This window comes from Styela clava, chromosome 1 (assembly GCF_964204865.1).
Source record: "Styela clava chromosome 1, kaStyClav1.hap1.2, whole genome shotgun sequence".
NCBI classification, from domain to species: domain Eukaryota; kingdom Metazoa; phylum Chordata; class Ascidiacea; order Stolidobranchia; family Styelidae; genus Styela; species Styela clava.
In genome coordinates, this window is record NC_135250.1 from 11,951,344 (window position 1) to 11,974,153 (window position 22,810).

At 36.1% G+C, this 22,810-nt stretch overlaps 2 protein-coding genes across 6 annotated transcripts in view; one reads left to right on the plus strand and one right to left on the minus strand.

Annotated features, from left to right (window-relative positions):
* Positions 1–12,122, plus strand: part of LOC120348171 (U5 small nuclear ribonucleoprotein 40 kDa protein-like) — a 28,744-nt gene extending 16,622 nt beyond the window's left edge. Inside the window, exon 2 of the mRNA XM_039418298.2 lies at positions 9,588–12,122. Within this exon, the coding sequence (XP_039274232.2) occupies positions 9,608–10,660 (1,053 nt within the window). The 5' untranslated portion in view covers positions 9,588–9,607 and the 3' untranslated portion in view covers positions 10,661–12,122. The remainder of the gene's footprint in view (positions 1–9,587) is intronic.
* A 6,601-nt stretch (positions 12,123–18,723) lies between these two features.
* The window catches only part of LOC120344003 (microtubule-associated serine/threonine-protein kinase 3-like), a 74,142-nt gene continuing 70,055 nt past the window's right edge, over positions 18,724–22,810 (minus strand). For all 5 annotated transcript variants that reach the window (XM_039413087.2, XM_039413079.2, XM_039413094.2 and 2 more), the window contains 5 exons: positions 22,230–22,511; positions 21,903–22,037; positions 21,454–21,700; positions 20,590–21,251; positions 18,724–20,286 (listed from right to left, as the gene is read on the minus strand). In XM_039413087.2, the coding sequence (XP_039269021.2) occupies positions 20,077–20,286; positions 20,590–21,251; positions 21,454–21,700; positions 21,903–22,037; positions 22,230–22,511 (1,536 nt within the window). In that variant the 3' untranslated portion in view covers positions 18,724–20,076. The remainder of the gene's footprint in view (positions 20,287–20,589; positions 21,252–21,453; positions 21,701–21,902; positions 22,038–22,229; positions 22,512–22,810) is intronic.

The following is a 22,810-nucleotide window of genomic DNA, read 5'->3' on the forward strand; positions in this document are numbered from 1 at the left end:
ATGTAAGTAACTATAAAGCAGGTTCATTAATTGTGTAATTCAAAACTAATGATTAGGTGATTATTAGGGGTCATAGGGGAGTCGATATGTTGTGGGGAATGAAAACTCGACCTAAATCGGAAGTGGGAAATTATGCTAAAAAGCTTGGGAACCACTGATCTAGATTTACCTCCAGAAACATTCAGATTGAAAAATAAAACATCTAGAAAATAAACAGATATGAAGTCATTGAATTTAATGAAAAGTAGCCATAATACGGTGATATTAGATGTCGAACAAGAGAGCTATGCTCAAATATATGGACACGTAGCGCCACCCAGTGGCAATAATTTTGATGACGTCATAGCGAAAAAAAAAGTAATAGCATTCTGGAGAAAAATTTTATCTTTAACCACTGAAAATATCAAAGCAATTGGTCCAGTATTCGAAGAGAAAAGCAATTTTTTAAAAATGGAGACGGACACAAATAACAATAACAACAAAATTTTGAAACGATCGTTATGGCCGCTAAACGTGTCCAATAAGCTAACATCATAACCTAGAATTCAATTGCCACATGCAGAACTTGAAACCTTGTTCTTATCATCTGAAGGGCAAACCATTCCTTAAGCCAATCTTTTCTGAATTTTTGCTGGTAGTGTATACACTTTGGCATTTTGAAAGGTTGATGTTTGAAGAGAGACAAATTCAATAGCACCTATAGACTTAATTTTAAAACCCCTTGGCAAAAATATATCATCGGACCAAAGTCGTCCTTTCTAATTAACGTTAATTAAAACGTTACATGCTTTAAACATCTTTAATTCGTTATGTAAATATTATAAGTACATATGGACGAATACAATACACTTATTACAGTGTTATAATGTAAATATACACATCTCTTTATTTATTTCCAATTCCCACTGAATATTTAGAACTTTGAAAAAAAAAAAATATCGCTATAAAACCTCTAGAGTGGCAACCCTGACGGCCAACAGCTGACCAAATTTTAGTTGTTACGTCATGCAGAAGTCCGATCGATCATTGGCCAATGTTGCCGGATACGCAGAGAATATAGGACAGGTGGTAGCACATATTTCTTGTAGTACAATCGTCTTTTTCGTAAAACGTGCAACTTTTGAAATGGGAACAAGGTATTATTTTATCCAATTAAAAGAGTCCAGCTGCACACTAACACAAATGTATTTCTGTAACGATTCGTCCGACCAGAGTCCGACTTCCTCAAACAAGAAGTTTACCACCGAAAAGGATTGTTGGAACCATTGTTCGCAGATAACAGAACATCAATGCTAGGATAGGTACCGAACCTATAAACTGTTGTAGGATGTATGTTTATAGCCAGCAGTGTCAAATTCGGACTTGTCTGAAATGTTCATTCGAAAAAATAAACACAGGTTTTAAGGCAATTACCAGACCAGACTTTTAGCGCATCAAGGTATTATTTATAACTAGATTTCTAAGGAACATTTTAAAATTATTTCAAGGTAGTTCCATTATGTGCGCCACGAAACTGAAAGATGAACGGCCTCGTCTCGCGGCCTTAATTAGCAGTAGCCTATAAGTTTTAACAATTACGGACTTTCATACGAACCATCGGAGCGTGACGGCTGCTGCCAGACACTGTTTTTACCTCACTCTTGGGGGACGCGGCGGTTTCGCTTTTCATTCGCGAGTTTGAGCGCCAATGTTGAACCTGGAGTGTACTGGATCAGGTGGAACTCGTGATATCTTTTTCGAAGGTATAAAATACGGTACCGTACTATATATACTATGCTGACTATATTAGATAGGATGTCCGGCTACCAGTACTGCAGTACCTGGTAGCACTGAAGTCCGGTACCGGTACCTGCCATACAGTTCTTCAAGTTGTGTCAATGCCACTGCTTACAACCGCGTTTCCCCGAAAATAAAACCTTGTCCGAATTATAAAAATTATAGTAATATAAGCCCTTTAAAATGATAGTCCATACCTAAATTAGAAGAAATTGTAACTTGATGGCAAATTTGTGGAGCGAAATCACAGGCTGAAAGACGTCTGTTTGCTGTTGCTGACTTGACTACATAAGGTGAATATAAGTTGTAATCGGAAACCTCACAAAAATACAGTATGACAAACCTTTCAAATATAGCATTGGGCCTAAAGACTCCAATCATGAAATAACAAAACGTGTTGATTCTAAACAATCATATATTATAGTATATATTTCAATACAAGGTGAAATGACACAAAGTTTCAAACACCGATATGACATTACTGTTTAACGTATATAATGTTCGTTGCCTTTTTGATTTTATATATTAGAATCTGAACCTATATATTATATACATTAAATACATGAACTATGACAATAAACAATACGTTTATTTCGTCGTGCCAGAAATCACAACACAAGCTCACAACAGATAAAAAATTATGCATTACAGTAACAGATTTCATTGCAATTGACAGGAAATCGCGAAGGACCAGAAATGGTCATCATAAGTCAGCGACACCTAAATTTAAGACGAGTCAAAAGTAAAAACTGCAATTAAAGAAAGCAATGGATACAAAGAGAAACTTAGCCTTCAAAAAATTACCAACAAAACAGGGAGTGATATAAATATTCATATACGGTAGCATTTGGGAGAGAGAAAAAAAACATAAGGCGGGAAAATTCAGTGATTAATTTTTTTTTATCTTGGTTCATTTCGTCATGCAGGAAATAATACACAAATTCAAGGCACAGCTTATACAATACAGAAACAGATTTAGTCGCAATTTAAAAGCAGGTGGCTTTCATCGCAAGAAACAGAAGGGGTCATCATAAGTCTGCGACACCAACATTTGAAATGAGTCAAAAATTGAAATAATAAAAAAAGGTAACAGTAAAGAATATTAGTCATTCGAAAATATTGTTCAACAAGAGGAGGGAGGGTAAAGATTCCTGTGAAACATCACATATAATTTTAGAATGAGATGAAAAAAAGTCTGGGAAATACAATAAGACACAGTAGTTTTGAGAAAAAAAAACGGTTTAGCATATCAATTTGCTGAACTTCTGTATAATGACAACTATTAAATATTGTCACTTGCAACATCAAATCGAGCTATATTTTTTATTTGCAGGAGAATAAATAAATAAAAGATTATAACTTTTAGGTACGAATGCGAAAGCAGAATTCATACTCCATGTACATCCAACATATGAGATTTGAAAGTGAGAAGAGAAAATGATGCAGTTTAAATCTGACTGTGTAATAGGAAAAACAGTCTCAGTGAACTTATTGCCACCAACTAACAAATGTCAGCCGGGCCATCAAAAATCCAGAGAACAGAAACATATTCAAGCCTTATAAGTCTAAAGGTGATTGCATGAGTAATAGAAAATTTAGAATGAAGTGATTGAGGTATGTCATATTTGATAAAGCAAAATAAATTCATCGCGACTGTAAAAGCTATCATTTTCATTCCCAAAATCACCACCATTTTATACAATTCATGATTCGTTCGCTGTTCTACATAGGTAATATATTCAAAAATCTGCATTGCACCTTATTCATCATGTATGTTTTTCTCAATATATTTCAGATGGTGATTATACAATCACAAAAAGAGCTGTGGTGAAGTTCAAACAAAGTGTACCCTTGCTAAGCATTCTTGGTTGGGAAAGTTGAATTGTGTTCTCATGTTGTTGCAATATATTTTGAACCTACTTATGTTGGGGATTCTAAATTAAGCAAAATATTATTGTGTTCAAATTTGAATAAAGAAATTGTTTCTTTTTCAATGCTGTTGCAACCAAAGCCAGTGTAATAAGACTAGATCCCAATTTATTGTAAATTTGAGACATAACTTTCTTCAAAAAATTAAGTCTACCTTAAATTTCAAATGCCATTCACTTATTAATTTCTTGCATATCACCATTATTGCAATTTATACAAATCAATTTATGTAAAATTTCATTTTTATAAAAAATATCATAATTTATTGTTGAGTGTTCGAGGGGTGCGAGTTTGACATCCTCTGGTCTACCGTGCTGAGAATGCATCCAAATGATATCCAGGCTTCAGCCCCGATCATCTAGTAAACAAATTCCACGTCCAGTAGGGCATTTATGCAGAGTCCCAACAACTTGGGGGATCATTCCTTTTCCTAATTTTCAATTGTTATCTTTTTATTAAAACATGATTGGTACCTAATCAAGGGTGAAATTTCCTTTCTTGATAGCTGCTTTCTCCCTCCATATAGTTACATTCTTTTGCCGTTCATTACAATATACAATACACTTTTATTTCGATTACTCTTACTTTGCAAAGTACGTCATTTCATAGATAGCTCTTAGGTATGTAATCCTTTTCCTCAGGAAAGTTTAGCTCCCAAATATCAGGCAAATCCTGCTCGGTGTATTCCAGTGCAATGACTGAATGAGAAAATCCAGTCTGCCAGTACCATCACTTTTGAAGTAGCTCCGTCTGATTTGTGTGACTGTGTAACCAATGACATTAAACAACATGATAGGCAACTCTGACGTCACTCCATAAGACTGCAGGCGAAAGATTGTATTTCATGATACGCTCCAATTCACATATTTCTCGTCGCCTTTCGCGACCGTTTTCCGCTCGCTCTTGCTACTCGGCGTCTTTCTTACGTGTAGTATCTGCCTTTTTGCGCCTGTAACAAAAGAAAATAATCTCTATATCTAAGAAGTTTGTGAAGAAGAAGTTATCTAAGAAGATTTGTGTGGAACATTTTGCAGATAATGACAAAGTTCAAAGTTAGTAATTTTGATGTTTGCGCTTAAACATTGCATTTTCATTTAAAGAGGGTGTCGTACAAAACTGTTTTTACTTCTCTTAACGATGCTGTGATACAATTCTATAACACAAAGTTTGCACCTATCGAACTAGGTGAATTTATTAGACATATTACATATTCAGTTTATCGTAGGCAACATTGCTGGTACATAATGCATCGTAGATAGGTTTGTGTCTAAATTTAGGAATTTAGCTCATAGCCCACTAATTAATATTATCTTCTATGCAGGAGGTTCCAGGGCTGAATTCAACTTGCAGCCTTACCGATCACTTGACGATGCTCATTTAGTTTGGCTCGAGCAAGTCTTCTTGAAATGCTTGTGTGAATGGAAACTACCTATATGTTTTGCCTTCCTCCGATATTAGACAACTTTATTCTGTGGGATTTCGCATATAATTCTCATTGATTGTTGGCTGTTTATAATTCCTATTAATTGTGAATTCTGATTATAACAAAGAGTTGAAAACTTTTTTACCTAATTTACTGGCACCTTTTTCTTGTCAATACTCCAAGCTGAGGTAATAAACAAGACAATACATTTATGTCATCTGGAAGCAAAATATGCACACTAATTAATGGTTTGACACATTGAGATAATACATCATGACAGAAAATACAAGTTAAAGATAAGTATGACCATCACATAGTAATTAAAATTAGAAAAATGAACAGGGGCTGTGGAGTATGAAAAGTTCGAGACAACGAAAAGAACAAATGTTCATAGCTAATGAACTCTCAATTTTGCCTCCATTACTTTGTGAAGGCCAATATATTTCGAGTGGCTGAATTGGTTTACCTTTATGATAGCAACGATTTTGTATTTAATATAGCGAGGTTTTTTTCAATTTAATTGAAGTGATATTCTTTCCCAAAGCTATGCTTGAATCCTCTAGAATAGATCAGTGGTTTCAAACTCATGGGTTTTCGAGAGCCGCATTGCATTTTGGAAATTGTAGAAAGGGCCGCAAACAGTTTTTGATAATGTATACTTGAAAGATATTTTTAAGATAGTTTTAGTTTGTGACCTATGTTGTGATGCAACTAAACAGTTGGATCAAGTTTTCTTATTTTCTTCAATTTCAAATGCAATTACATATTAATATTTGCATTCCACTATTATTGCAACATTTGCAAGTTACAGTATTTATTATAAAAAATCATAAAATTCCATGTACAGCCATCAAAATCATTTTTGAACAAGCTTTGGATAAGGAAAAAATAATACATACACTAAAAATGACTTAATCTAAATATATGAACCTAAAATTAACAAAAATACTACAGTATATACTCAATGTTTTTTTAATTACATTTGTTCTGACGTTTGGCATCTTTTTTGTGTCACCAGCATACTAAGGCCAGGCTGAAATGATTGTAGTACCAACTCTAACTAACGAGGTCACATGATCATGGGTTAATCTGGATCTTTGCGAATGTTTAATTAATTCCAGTAATGCAAAAAAGTTACACTGTTAATGCAAATGCAAAAGTTATACTGCACATAACACTGGTGCAGTGAGTTACCCGTAATCCTCATTTTCCAAAGCTGTTTTAAGTATGTCTGGCGTGTTTTGTGCCTTTTTACAAAGAAGACCGCCTATGCAATCCTACGCTTTGGAATTTTTAGTTATTTTCCTCAAGCCCTGCAGGATGTGGGGGCCATACACAAATCTACCGGATGGTCGAATCTCGAATGTTTTTGCATGCTTCCATAGATTGTTTTTCTAATGCAAACATTCATGGAGTACTCTAATTATATTTCTTGGAATCACACTGTCACTGATATGTCGCCAGATTTCTGATATCTCCCCTTCTGGTATAGTTGTCCTGTGAATAAATAATGGGAAATTGAGATTAGGCGAATAGTTGAAAGTTTTGCTTTATGTCGGCTTAATTTCTTGATTGATATACTTACTATTTTTGCTATTGCCTCTTGTGCTGCAGGAGTCTCACAATGCTTAGACAGGTTGGTCCACAACTTTCACATCTAAAGAAAGAGAGGAGATTTATTAATTTTCGTTAAGAATAAATAAAGCAGTCTATATGATTTAGAATGGAAAAGCTAATAAATCCAATATCTCATGTTTTATGTAAAAAATGTTTAACTGAATTTGGTATATAAACCAGCTAATAAAAGGGTTTAGTCAGAAAACTACAAGCATTGGTGGCTCCAAATACTTGAGAGATCAGACTATACAATATAGACCGGTATGAGTGAAATGTTAGGTGAACTTGTCAACACTTTGATTCAATACGCAAATAAAAGTGAATGTGCAGTAGTATGTTACAATGAACAGCAATCAGCAATGAGTATATATCCTCACTGATTAAAAAAATCTAAACGGAGGTGCATGAACTATTTGAAACCATGAGGGGTAAGTAAATATGCAATTTTGGCAAATGGGCAACTACGTACCGTACTGAATTAATAACTTCGTAGTATTTGACAAAGGCTGGCTTTCCACATGTACTTAACAGTGCGATGCCCGGGTGTGATATACAACAATAGTATTTACCTTACCTTTTTACCTCAACTTTCCAAAATATCATTAAAATCGACAACAACTGTCAAAGCAGGCGCGAACACTATCCGTGCTATGCCTTGAAAGCAGCACACATCCGCTCGTTTTCGTCTCGCCAAGTATGTGCATTGGAGCGTGCTATCGGATACGATCTTCGGCCAAAAATGCCGGAGTTGCGCATCATGTTGTTTAATGTCATTGGTGTAACAGAGAAGCTCAAATTCATAACAGATATACAAGCTAGTCTGTATTCAATCTATAAATGAGAAAAAGACTGTTGAAAAAACGCTAACACACAGCGATATATTTAAACAAGTCAAAGCAACGCACAAGTATAAACCTGACGAAACGTGCTACGCAACGAGTGTCCCCCTAAACAGCACAAAAAACGGAGCTGGCAGCATCGGTCAAATGTCATGAAAGTTGGTAATTGGCTGGCGTGGCCGCTCTTTGGTGTGAAAGCAGGCACCAGTAGCTCACGCCATCGCACACTTTTATATTCAAATAAAGGTTGCTGCTCGGTCAGGATTGCTCAAATGATCATTTTGAAGGGCTCAGGACATCCTTCTAGTGATTTGCGTTTATGAAATCCCTCAAAACTATACACATAAATACCAGACCAAAGCTGCTCTGCTAAGCTTCAAGATCCATTACCACTCAAGCGTAGCAGCCGTGAGTGAGCTTACTTTATTTTACGACCATGACCGTTGCGGTACCGGTACCGTCATTCGTCACATCATTGATACCGGTACCGTACCTTATCGATGGTCGCACGGGCAGGATTTTGATCTGGATATTTGTGGATCCTACTTACCGAACGAAAGGAAGATGTATTTCAATTTGGTACCGCTGTCTAACACTCTCATTGATTGATTGACTCTGTCAATTCTGTAATTCAGGTTCTAGTTCAAGGGATTGTTTATTTTCTGATATCTGGATGTACCGGTACCGGTACGTTCCCATTGTTCGCAGATAACAGAACATCAATGCCAGGATAGGTAGGCTTCCGAACCTATAAACTGTTGTAGGATGTATGTTTATAGCCAGTACCGGTACAGCAGTAAGCCAGCAGTGTCAAATTCGGACTTGTCTGAAATGTTTATTCGAAAAAATAAAGACTGGTTTTTCCGCGCTCTGTTCAGTAAGTAGTAAGACCGGGTTTTGAGGCAATTACCAGACCAGACTTTTAGGGCAACTATCAGGAGTGGAAGTGGTGACTTCTCTACGGCCCATGGGCCGGGGCCACGGCCCATCGAATTGGGCCGAGGCCCATCAGTCTATGGCCATGGCCCATCAAATTGTGTGAAGGGACTATTCACTTGGCTAACACAGACAGTCCCCGAACTCATAATACTGTAATAGAACTATAATGTAAAAAATCTGAACAAAATTTTGTCCCAACCCTAACCTGGTACACATACTACAGGAGTATCCTTTCCTGTAGCTTGGTATTTTGATTTATTTTTATATCGTAAGGCTTATCGTAATAAAAACATTTGGTGGCATCCCGCGATTTCTTTGGTTTGAATATTGAGAATTTTGTAAAAATTGAAAATTTTGGTAAGATAATTTTTCCTGATGGGGCCGCGGCCCATAGCTTGATGGGCCATGGCCCATGTGGCCCAATTAGATGGGCCATGGCCCCGGCTCATGGGTCGTAGAGGAGTCACCACCCCTGTAGACTATCAGACCACCACAGTCAGACAGTCTAGTACTCAATTTAGAGAAGGCTATACCTATCTTTGTGTAGCCCATATCTTATACCAGTATACGACTTTCCGTAAACTCCATAAATCATAATACAACCAAACATTTCAATTATCTTTCTTTATTTTATTAGCTCTGAATAAATATCACAAGTAGCTTGTCTACAAAATAGGATAGGATTTACATATTTATCCCGAGGGAGAAGAATATCATATCTATACCTTGAAAGTAGTAAATTTTGTTACTGTATTAGCGTCTTTCTAGACTGTCCTTATACCTACAGTACATAATCTGAGATGTTCAATTCACTATGCTAGTGGCAATTTTTATAGGCCTTTCCCAAACTTCTCAAAATTAAAAAACTTCTATTTAAGATTATTATTCATACAGTGAAGTTGATGTCCAAAGTTTATAAATTTGAGCTATAAGAATATATATATACATATCTCACTTCTCAGTACATATGACACATTTTCAACATTTTTTTAGCAGAATAAAATATTAAGAATTGCTCACAATATTCTATAGTGAAATTTTATATTTTTATCTAAAATTCTCAGAAATATTCCTTATAGTAATAATGTCTGCCCTTACTGCTAAACGGCAATCTCAGATGGGAGCTCTTGTTCCAGCAAAAAAAGCAAAACAAGAACTTGCTTTGACAAACTCCTCCAATTCCGGAGCACTTGTGCAAAAAGGGCCACCAAGAACTTCTGGATTACTTGCTCCAATTATGCTACTTACAGGACACGAGGGGGAAATTTGTTGTGCAAAGTTTCATCCTGAAGGAGAATTACTTGCATCTGCCGGTTATGAACGACTTATATTTTTATGGACTGTGTATGGGGAATGTGATAACTATCATGTTATAAAAGGAGGACACAAAGGCGCTATTGTAGAACTTCAGTTCAATACAGATGGGAAGTATATTTTTACAGCAAGCACTGATAAAACAGTTGGCATGTTTGATTCAGAGACCGGAGAAAAAATCAAAAGAATGAAAGGTCACGATTCTATTGTTAACTCATGTGCATCGTCAAGACGTGGTGATCAGCTTGTCGCATCAGGGAGTGATGATTGTACAGTAAAAGTATGGGATGTGAGAAGAAAAGGTGCTGTCAAATCATTACAATCAACTTATCAGGTTACTTCTGTGACATTCAATGACACAGCGCAGCAAATAATGTCTGGTGGAATTGACAACGATATAAAAGTTTGGGATATAAGAAATGAAAAATCATCTATGTCTTTGAGAGGTCATAAGGATACAATAACTGGACTGAGTTTGAGTGCGGATGGTTCTTTTTTACTTTCTAATTCAATGGACAATACATTGAGAATGTGGGATGTTAGGCCTTATGCTCCACAAGAACGCTGCATGAGAATATTTTCTGGTCATCAACATAACTTTGAAATGAATCTTTTGAGGTGTAGCTGGTCACCAGATGGTAGTCGAATTGCAGCTGGATCTGCGAATAGATTTGTTCATGTATGGGATGCCAGGTCATCTCAGCTTTTATACAAATTACCTGGCCATGCTGGATGTGTAAATGAAGTTTCCTTTCATCCCAAAGAACCAATCATCATGTCCTGCTCCATGGATAAACAAATTTATCTTGGTGAATTGCAATGAGTAAAAAGGCTCATTGCCATCCTGATATATTGGTATTCTATTACACAACTAATATTATGACTGACGGAGTGTAGTGGGAAAATGCATCATTACCATTTTAGAATATTTACGTAAGTTATGGACTGCAAGCCACATATTAAATTTGCAAAATATTTCTACGACTTGAATATTAATTCAAACTAATAAAATATGTGGGGTGGAAAAGGCTTCTAAATGTGGTTTACTTTAAAAATGTATTTGAATATAATCTCTAACAGTCTTCAGTTTTATCAGTCACCTTCAATTTTCATTTCCAGGGTCCTTAATTTATTGCTGTTAATAAGCTATCAATGTCAAGTCAAGTCAAGTTTATTTTTTCCAACCAGTAAAAAACACATGCAAAAATATATAGAAAAAATGATATTTAAATTACTGGGGAAGGGAAGCCGCGGGGAACCAAAACTGGTTATCGAGCTGCGACACCCAAGGTTCTAACACCTAGTTTGACAGATCGGGGAGAAGAGTTTCAACGAATAGATACCATATAAATTTTACTAAATAGCTAACTAATTGCAATTGTTATATATTATTACTAAAAATACGGTGCATTAAATGTGCCATAAGAGCAGCGAATAACGGGGGATTTCCCGTTTGCATAGACGTAGCTAATGGACTGGTAACCAGATGAGAGTCCATGGTACGCTATATGATTAAGTCCAAGTCTCTTCTTTTCGGCTAAATATTTTTTACCCGCTCATATAAAATTTGTAGATTTTTGTTATTCAATTGTAGTTATTCTACCCCATAGCATTTAGATATGTAATTCTTCAACTTTCAATGCATGGTTTGGTAAATACATAAAACAAGTCCATGCATCTGAAAACAAATAACTGTCAACTAATCCCACACCTGACATGGACTGGTAATTGAATGACAGGCCATTACCATATGATGAAGTCGTCGTATCGATTTTCCTCTTCCTGGTGTACATCCTATCCTAACAACGAAAATAAATGATATTAGATCGTACCCCACATAGATGATGACCAAAATTACAAAAAATGTGAATTAATGCTTTTAAATGTCTTAAATTCTTCCATGAAGGTGCTTATGTCATTTCATAGAAAATAGTGTCAAATCAATTTTATATCTGAATTCACCAATATCATGTGGGAGATGTTAATATAAACTGATGACCAATTTTAATGGTTATTGGCTTATTCCAGACTTATTTCGTTTCACTGATATGGAAATTTGTTGACTGTAGTAGATAAGCAGCATGCACTGACCAACAATCATACATTGAAATGCGGATGAATAAATCAGTCAATTTATATAAAATTATCCTAATGAGAAGTTAAATATTCTGCTTCTGACATTGCAGAGATGTACATAACTGCATTTTTAGAACTTATGCTTAAACAAATAATCCTTGTTTTTATTGGTAAGATTTTCAACAATAAAACATTGGGAATGTCTTAAATATTCGTGGAGTTGGAGGGAAATCTTCAAATGTCTTGACTTTTTTGAGCAACGATTGAAGAATGATTTTCGGAAGACTTAGGTGGAAAGAGATGACATTCGTTGTATATTAATTGACGCTTGGAATTAGTTTTTCATATGAAAAATAATTTGCAATAGTTTCCTTGTTCCGACGATTCAAATTCTGCTGCAGAAAAGCCCATAAATAGGTCAACACTTCTTACTATCTGTTCAACTCAGTGACGTCATCCAATATGTGTTGAACTTAAAATAAAATTCTTCTACTGGCCTGATTTCTTAGTTATAAATAACATCAGGGAATAGATCAATGACATGACAAACGAGGGAGCCATGTTCAAAATATAGTCGAGAAACTTCACAACTAATGCAAACGTGACCGCCACGTGGCAATTTTCAAAGACGTAATCGCACACAATTTTTTTTGAAATCAATAGAAGTATTAGCTTTCTAGCGGAACATACATTCTATAACCATTGAAAAATTGCAAGTGGTCCATTTTTCACAACAAGAAGAATAAAAGAAAAGGAATACTATCGACAATAAATTAACGAGAATATCGGTCGGAGACTAAAGACTTATCGATCGGAGGTTAGGGGATCCCCCAAAACAGCGCTCTTACTCCATAGTGACACCATGTGTCCCATCTTTAATTAATTAATAACTCGCTAATTATACGACATAATTCATCGAAAATCAATTGGCTTCTGTTCCGAACTATGAAGAATGCACATGCAAAATTTGGAACAGATTCAACCTCGCTTTCGTGAGATATCGCGTGTATCCAACAGACAGACAAATACCTATCAACATACTTACCGATCTTAAGATCGATAAGTAATAACAGAACGATGCATAGGTGCAATAATTTTAATATAGAATGTAATAGGAACATTCCTCTATCGAATAATATTGGGAGCCGTGAACATTTGGCGAGTTACAAAGTCCTCATCTTTGTTTATAATAATAATAATATGGACCGACAAGAAAACGAGGTACAAAAACTCCCTTTTCCCGTCCACTATCTTGCGACTAGACTATATAAATTTATGGTGATTTGACTCAGGATTAATTGTTTTCGTGTGGTTTACGATCATTTATTTTCCTTTTGACGTTGAAATTAGTTTTAATTTTCCTAACGTCGAGTGAAAATCAGATGCTATTCATCCAACCCTTTTAAAACACAGATATTCACGAAAAAAAATGGGTGAAAGTCCCGGGAAAAAATTAATAAAAGGTTTGAAACAAGCTTAATTATATGCCATACCCAGTAATCTATTAACCACAGCAACTTGGGCTATTTGCGATTTCACTGTCGTCTACAATTTGCATGCTATTTGATCTTGATTTCATTATCTTAATTATCAGTTCAGGGTCTACGAAATAAATGTGTTAACAAATGCCACCCAACCTGAGTTGATCTCAAAACTTAAAGTTACCCATAGAGACAGTTATGGTCAACCAATTTTAGAAGGCTCATGATTCGCGATAAAATGCAGTATAAAACCGTATGGAACCACCCAGGGCCGGATTTGTAAATTGTAATTGTAAAGGCTTGTTCAAGAATACAACCAGGTAAAAATTTCATAAAACTGATATATGTTTAACATTTTCATCGGGCCAATTATTCTCGTCAAAAATATTCACCGTTAAAAGGATTAAAGACGGTCGAGCAATGAGGATATATCCTCTTTAATCCTAAAAGCAAGCTAGTTTTCACCGTATTCATTTGAAAAAGATAAGAAAATACTGATATATAGCTATAGTAACTTAAATAAGTAACAACAAATCTAATAATTCTTGTCTTTATTTATCAGTAATTGGGCCATGACCTAACCTCTCGTGGATACAAACGGATTTGTTGGTGTCATGTCGTTTTCTTGCAGCCTTGAGTTTTTTGAAGTTTTTTTTAAATTAAACATACTCAGGTGATTATCGTGTCGTAACTGGAATTTTGTATTTAACTCAATTTGATCATTTATTTATGACGCCATAATGTATTTTACAAATCATTACCGTCTAGGACAGGGATGGGCAACCTCTGGCACGCGTGCCAGGTTTGGCACGCGAGCCCATTCATTCGGCACGCGAGCGAGGCCTCGGAAACGAGATCATTCACCTTCAGATGAAAAGTTTCAAGACTCTGAATTATCTGATGAAACTCGGTGTTCGATTATTCATTATCGTCTGTTAACAATCTGTTATTTGTTTTTGTCTCTTTTTGTCCTTCCATGACGCCTGGCTACAAAGAAATATGTTATGACGTAACAAATGAGTAGTGAGCTTTCGAGAAAAGCGCTGCATTCATTTTGCTACATTCTTAGTTAATATAGTTCGTCTGTGCCACCTTTTTCCTTCAATTATGCTTGATTTATGAAGTCGTAAAGCTCATGTTGGCTAGAGTTTACTGCTGTAAATGGATTTGGAAAAAAAATATAAGCGATTAGGGAAGGGAATACAAGAGAGAAGTGCAGAAAACGAATCCCGATAATTTTTCGTGTCCCAACTCCATGTTTTTATCTATATATGCTTATGAATCTCTGTTCTCGGTTATGAACTTTATCAAGTTTTGTATTAGGAGTAGCCTGAAAGATGAAACCAGTGGTTAGTGTATTTCTCAGGAAGTTATAAAATATAAACCCAATGTAAAATCTCCATCAGCGGTAATGCAGCAGCAGAAGTCTCACTGATATAGAATAAGAAAAGTAATCAAATCTATTTGTCAGACTGATATTTTCCCGATTAATGAATCTGTCTGTACAAGTTTGAAAGGTTTATTATTGTGTATCTCTGCTTTGATAGTGGCGAAGCATTGTTTTCAATTCTGGTCGGCACGTGAAATAATTTTTCGTTAAATTTAGCCGATTTTGGCACGCGAGCCGAAAAAGGTTGCCCACCCCTGGTCTAGGATGACGTAATAGTGGATTATTCATTGCGCCATTGTTAAAAGAGGCGAGTGGGATAGCCTAGGATAGGGCATGGGTAAGCATGATAACATCGTTCAAATTCAGTGACAAAATTCTTCCACGTGGCAACCATACTTTTACTACAATATTTTTAAATGTATATTTGGAGAGCCTTGAACTATTTTCATCAGTCAGTCTACGCCTATTGCGGGACTTAATGAGGTATCACAAGCTATGTAGATGAAAGCCTGGAGAGTAATGCCATTTACAGGAATGGAATTCCAAGCCCGCAACAGTTCGTTTTCTGTACTTCTCTCTTGTATTCCCCTTCTCTAATCGCATTTTTGTTTTCAATAATTACTAACTCAACTCTAAGGTCTCTCTACTCATATTTTTAGAAAGTTAAAAACAGAACGGATGGCCGATGAATCACAATCTTTTCCCACAGATCAGAAGTTGAAATTTTAAGCAGCGCGCGAAGATTGCGACAACTCGTGAACTCTACTTTCGTCTTAATTAAACAAAAAAATTCACAAGTTACATTTAATGTGACACCTTTTGTTGCTTCACGCTTGATACGTTTTTGACATCACTAAATGAGAAACATTTTCTAAATTGGACACTGGATGAAGTCGAGATTGAAACATTTTATAATTGGGAATCACTAATCCGAGTTCTCAGCTTGTTTTTTGTAATGTTCATTTTCGAAAATCATTGTTCGCATGCGTACGTATGTACTTCCGAACATCGATGTGAATTTTTTCGCATGGCTTTTCAAATTTGGATATAGTTTTTCTTCAGATACTTGTTATAAAAATCAAGCAGTCATACATCTCTCGAATAGAATATAGATTTATATCCTTATTGCAAGGCTGCCCAACCCGCGGCCCGCCGAAGTGTTTTTTGCGGCCCGCCCTATAAAATTTGTAAGCAGACTTTTTAAATTTTACGTACATTTTACTATACATAAGTATCTTTCGTGATTTTGGTGTAATTATTCCTGCCATCTATCTACGTTCAAATGCCGGATTTTATTAGTAAGTATGTGTCAAGTCTTGCACCCTGGGGGACATCAACGTCATTTTTTTTTATTTCTCGCAAAACTGTGCCTTGCGTGGTCGCCAAAAAACCGCAAGTGTGTTGTGTGATGATTGATTCTTTGAAACGGTCGCCCGAGAGTGTTATGTCCACGCCCGATATTCGGATTTACCAGAAATTCGAATAGTAAATCGCTATTCTAATATTTGAATAATTTGCCTGCCCTACCCTGTAACCAGTAAGCAATTATTAATTTGATTAATTTCATGTTAATAAACTCGCCTTTTATATATTATGTAATTGCCTACACCAAAATCAGGACTTATCTGCTTAAATGTTTGGTACAAACGTTTGCGGTCCGCGACCGATTTCGTCACGTGAAAGTGGCCCGCGAGAAGAAAAAGGTTGGTCGGGCCTTATTGCATTGCATCTTAAAAAAATCCATTTGAATATTTTCTGCGCCATTGAACCTATTGCTCTTAGCAAGCATTTCTGCGTTTTGTTACCATTTGTCTGGTTATAACTAAATTATAGACCAGCGCGGACTAATTTCTCACCGGCGAAAACCTTTGAGGACTCAAGGTGCGTTTATTGCAACCGTACTCTGTGTGAAGAAGCAATAAAACCAAACACAACGGAATTTGAACGAATTTCAAAATCGGAATTACGCCGCAATTACGCGTCCGTAAGCAGAGTCGATTTTTTTAGTGTATAATGACCTTCTCTATCGCACTATATTCAATCCATGACAACGACGAGAATTTAAAATGTCTTTCTATTTTAATTGTGTTCATGGTAACTCGCGGTTGAGTCGACTTACGCCAAGATGATAGCATTACTTCTTTAAAATGCGACAGCAATCTGCTAACATATTGCCCGATTATATTTAGTTTTGATACATATTCTTAGAGATCTTGCAAATTTGTTATCGTCGTTAGAAAAATCCTACTATCTGCTATAAATTTCCAGAAATTACAACTTGATTTAGTACTTATTAAAAAATATATTTAAAGTATATTTGTAAATCAAAAATGCCGCCTCACTTTATTATTAATTTAATGGTAATCATTTTAATCTGCGGTTGTGTTGACGAAATAAAAGCAATACTAATCTGAAAATATCATGACAATCCGTGGACACAAAATGTGTGGTAATGTGCCCGATTATATTTTATTTTGATTCGTATTTTTGTGAATTCAACATAACTGAGCTGTTCGTACAACACTTACGGTGCCCCAGTACTGTACGCATCAATGTGGGAGCCTAAGGGAAAACGCTCTGGTACATATAATACTACAGTATCACCCGAAATATTGCGATTTGCAATGTTAATCGGTCGCGTACAATCATAAAGCAAAAGTTATAGTGTTCTCCGTTTTATTTTCAGTTTTTTGTATTGCCGCTTTTCAATTTAGAAAATTTGGGTTGCCACCATTGACACCTACTAAAAAAAATTATTTCTCGTTGTTCGAACTCGCGAGAAACATCACGCGTGTGCTCGGATTTTCGTCGAAATTTGCAAGTGAGTTGTCAAATCCAATCGTTTTGACCTGTCGCGTCACCTGTTACCAAATTTTGCTATTTTAATAGTTGAATATTCGAATGTATGCCAGCCATATGCCTCAGTAACTAGTAATAATTGACTTGATTAATGTTATGTGAATAAACTTGCTTTTTATGTTTTATGTGAATTTTAAAGTAAATCGTAACTTGGCTTATAGTTAACTTTTGCAAAAACGTTTGCGGCCCGCAGTGAATTTCTGGCTCGTTGGGGACTCATTCAAACGCTTCGCGGACTCATTTGAGACCGCGGACTAGGGTTGGGAAACACTGTTATAGGCTCATTAAATGAGTACTTGTGAAATATATACTTGTTAGGTTATATATAAAATTTAGTCTACACGTGTCTCACAATTTATTCTGTTACGGAAAGAATGTAATCCTCAAAACAGAGGTTTTGTTACTATAATTCAGTGAAGCGTCACGGGCCGGATTATTTTACTCCGTGGGCCGGATCTGACCCGCGGGCCGTAGGTTGCCGACCCCTGGTCTAAATGTAGTCCTGGGACCACCATTTTAAACACACGTTGTATACCCCCCTCTTTTGAAGCCAATTACCGAACGTAGAGTTTACAACATGACCATGATGTGCTGTATATATCATTAATTTATCGTTGGAAAGATATCAAAAAAATGAAGAAGACTAGAATGAAGCGGGAGCATCGACTGACATTCTCGTACTAGACTCGCCTACGCATGGACTTCCTAACCCAATTGTCCTTGGTTGGCAAATAAAATGCCGGACCTATGTACACCGCCTCTTAGGGACTTTCCGTGCAAAGCAGCTTTAACATGGTTTTGAATTTATCCATATATTATTGGTTACAGACATAGCAAATTTGTATTGAAAACTTCTAGAACGTATACAAGACGAGTGGGAATTCGACGAAGATGAAATACTGCGGTTCAGGCCATTTATGTCTAATCTAATTTCACTCCGTCTTCATGCAATATGAAATTTAAAATGAAGGCTCTCAAATGTCCCTCTCGAGATCAGCGCCCCAAATTTTCCATTTAACACCAATGCCGCACTCGCGGTAAACTCGCACAGAGAGTCAAAATCAAAATCAACGAAGCAAATATCTTCAGAACATTTTTATTTCAAAAATTTCCACATGAGCTCGAATAGCAGAAACTTACCAGTTCATTGCATTTCAGAATTCAAAACTATCTGACAAAGCACACATATGTCAAATCAATTTCAACCAAATAAACGTTAACAATGAAGCACGATCCGACAAATATAGTGACATGATTTAGTACAGACCATTAATGGCATGATAATCCATTTGGATTTACCATTAATTTGACTACATATTCGTCTCCGATGTGAAAAAAAAATAGAAATAGAAAATGATACAACAATGACTCAATGTTGTCAATCGGGATCAGCATAGGGTGATACACGGATGATAGTTTTATTCTGGTGCGATGAAAACTCGATCCGAGGACCGGACGAGTAAAAAAAAGATTTGAGAGGAAAGAAATGATACATACCCCAAAATCGAAGCTTAATATGAAAATAAAGTAGCAAATAATGTTTTCTTCGTGTTTTATACACAATTATAGAACAATATAATAATAATATCATAACAACAATATTCACAATAATATAAAAAAAATATGATAGATTTTTTAAATTTAAACGCATAGGCCGCAGCACCTGTTCAAAAAAGAATACGAAAAATAAAGTAACAAGCATTTGTCATGACAGACCCAAGCGTTGGGCGGGATGTAATTATGAAACCGCAAATTACTGTGCCACCTTCGATTAGTACAGAAAGACAGTTGTCAAGCTATGGAAACGAACCTTGTCGAAATAAAAATTTGAGCGTTTTTTTGTGCATACCAATACGGTAAACATGTTTATTGAAAGAAAGGCAATGAAAAGCGCATCTGGTCTGAAACAGCATCATCCGAAATGACTTTTCAATATGACATGAAAGCAGCTATCTGGTACGCCTCATCAAATACATTCTGTAAAAATTAATTTTTCTTCATCAGTCAAAAACTATTCATTATATATCGTGACGTAATAAAATCCAGATTTGAGACATGCGGATATTCATTTCACAGTGTAGAAACAAAAGAATCAAAATTATTTCTCACATATAGGCAGTTGAGCATGGGCAATAGATGTAACACTCATATGAAAGTGCGGTAAATCTAGAGACCACGCGCGATGAAAAATAAATTCCGATTGGAAAATGACAAGAAATAACAACAAAAAAAAAAGGAAAACATAATTCGGGATAATTGTAAACGCGATTTTCCTTCAAGTGATGAAAAAATCAGAATCTCTTTCAGTGGCAAAAACAAATAAAGACGATGTGTGTGTTGGAGCGCCTAACGCTGTAACACCACTGGAACTAAAGGAACATAGGCTGATATAAAATTATATTGATCTTGTGCTAAAGTTTCTCCTCAGTTATTTCATAAATTATCGTCTTTTTGATCAGGCTTTGTTTTATCTTTATGTTTAGATTGCACTTTTGGGGAATTCAACACGGCACTGTTGGCTTTCCCACCTTCCTTGGGAGTTCCAGGAGTCAACTCACATCCTGTTTCTGCGATGGGACTTGGAGCCGCCGCCTTCAAATTTTTGGAACGCTTTTCTGGCTTTGATTTTTGCTTTGATGAACCCTAGAATAGTAAAATGTTAGGAGTTATTAAACTTAAAAACTGATTTTAAATAAATTGTGACAAAGAAATTTTCAACAGACAAAAAAATATATTTTAAGTTGCTTAAACTGATTTGTTACTAATAGGAGATTTTGCGCTGTGAAACATGGCAAAATTTTCCATATGCGCAAACGAAATACACAAATAAAAAACGAACAATTTCACATTGAAAGACAAAGATAATTATGTTATAAAATTTGATAATATCTTGCTAGATCGATGCACTAAAATACAGCAGAAACCAATACTTTTTCGAAATCTCACCTTTAGTAGATTAAAAACCTTCGATGAAGTTGATGCATGCTTGGTGGGTATCGGAGTTGCAACAATGTTTTCTTCGTGAATAGTAGTAACTTTATCAGTTTCTGGATTACTCTGATGTCTCTCTAATCCTTTCTTTGTGATAGGAGATTCTTGTGTTTCCTGCTCGTTTCCTGTTTCTGCTTGTTCAGGTACGGCTAATGACGAATCAGTTAGGGATAGTGGGGATGGTGACGAAGCCCGTGCAAGTGGTGAGAGAGGAATGTGGCCGATCGATTTCCGACGAGAGGACGATCTCAAATTGCGCAGTTTATGACCGATTCCCTGCAGGGATCGTGGTCTTGATGCTGATGTAGCACCAATCGGAGTAATTCTGTTTGATGACATTCCCGGACTTTTTGTTCCGTCTATGCGAATGGGTTTTGAAATAATAATGGGAGCAACGGATGTTGTTGCCGGACTTTCGGGCAAACTCGGATTCGGACTTGTACTCTGAGATGATACGTTAAAATCTGGTTCCCGAGCACGATGTGGTGGCGATCGGGGTGAGATACTTCGAGTGGGTGATGTTGGCCCACTGTCCCCAGATGATACGGAATTGTGTTGTTTAGGAATTGCATGCAAACTACGGCTTTGAGTCAGAAGTGGAGAGTGGCCTCGTACCTCTGAAAATGAAAATAATATTGGTGAGTTTGGTTTAGTAATCTATAAATTTATGGCTTCACAGTGAAAATAAGCATCCGATCTTTGCAGTGTAGTACTGTACCCTCAGTAACTGGACTGACCAAAGTCCTTAGGCTCAACCAGAATGATGGGTATTTGAAAATGCCTTGTTTCGAGGAATATTATATAGAATTTGATAGTAACCTCCTCTAGGTAATATTCTTCTTAGCAACGAGCTTCTTCTCTTCCTGGTGTATTGAAAACCATCAGGAGCGATGGTAACAGAAGAAGATCCTGACCCTCCCTGATTTTTCGAACTAGACGAAACTGATATTCGAGGATAAAACGAAGCTCTTTTCTTGCGGCGTCTCACAAGTTTTCCTTTGCCTTTTTTGTTTCGTTTTCCGACAGTGATGCTCGTGCTTTCAATCGGCATTGCTTGAATAGTAACCTTAAGAAAAATGTCCGCAGGTTAGCAGAAATGTAATAATGCTAAAAAAGAGAGAACTTTGCGATAGACTATTTGTCTAAGGCTGAGAATTTTCCAATATGAGAATAGATCAAAGTTTCGAAACCATGGAGAAGTTCACATGAATCAGAAAGAATTATTTGTGAATATAGTAGATTAAACATCCATCATATCATTATCTCACCTTATCTTTGCATTTATACATGATCTCAAGAACATCTGTATGGACAAGACCTTGGACAAATTCGTTGTTAATTTTTGTTATGAGATCTCCAACACGCAATCCTGCTTCGTATGCCGGTCCTTTTTCGTCCACAGACTGAAAATGAATAAAAAAATGTTAACTAAAATTTACTGTTCATATTGACAACAAAGATTCTGTGAGAATATAATCACATATTGCTATTCAATGTTGTATAGTGTTACAAAATTCTTCAAAAAATAAGTACTTTCAATATTCAGCTAATACCTACACTTGCTATCATTTTGAACTTCATATTAATTTACTCACCATTACAATATGATGAACTGTGAATGAATTTCCTTTGTTGCCAAAGAACACTGGAGTACCTTGCATTTTAAAACCGAACCCATGTGCAGCACGCTTGATGACGATTTGGGGTTTTGGTGACCCTGGGATAGGTGAGAATGAACGACCTGGTGAAGACTCGCGAGAACTCGGCATCGATGGCCCAGCAGTAGTGTTACTATAGTTGAAAGCAGTATTGAACGCAAGTGGACTGGCAAGTGGTGAAGGAGGAAGGCTGCCGTCTTCATTCGTTGGGATAACAAGCTGAAAATATATATGGTTGAGTATATATGGTGACTTTTTATGTTTTATAAAAATGCCTGTGTTAGTAATATTCAGTCTATAAAATAATGTTGAATCATCATATTGACGAAATTTTTTGCCCAGTTGAATCCTCATATACCAATATACTCTAAAATGATCAATTTGATAAAAACGTTATTGCTATATTGAATTTGAATGTGAAACCATCCCATGCATAATTCAAATTTATTGATAAAAGAGAGGTAAAGTTAGAACTTGAAGAGTTCATTAATCAATATATTAGAAAATTCGGCGCTCCT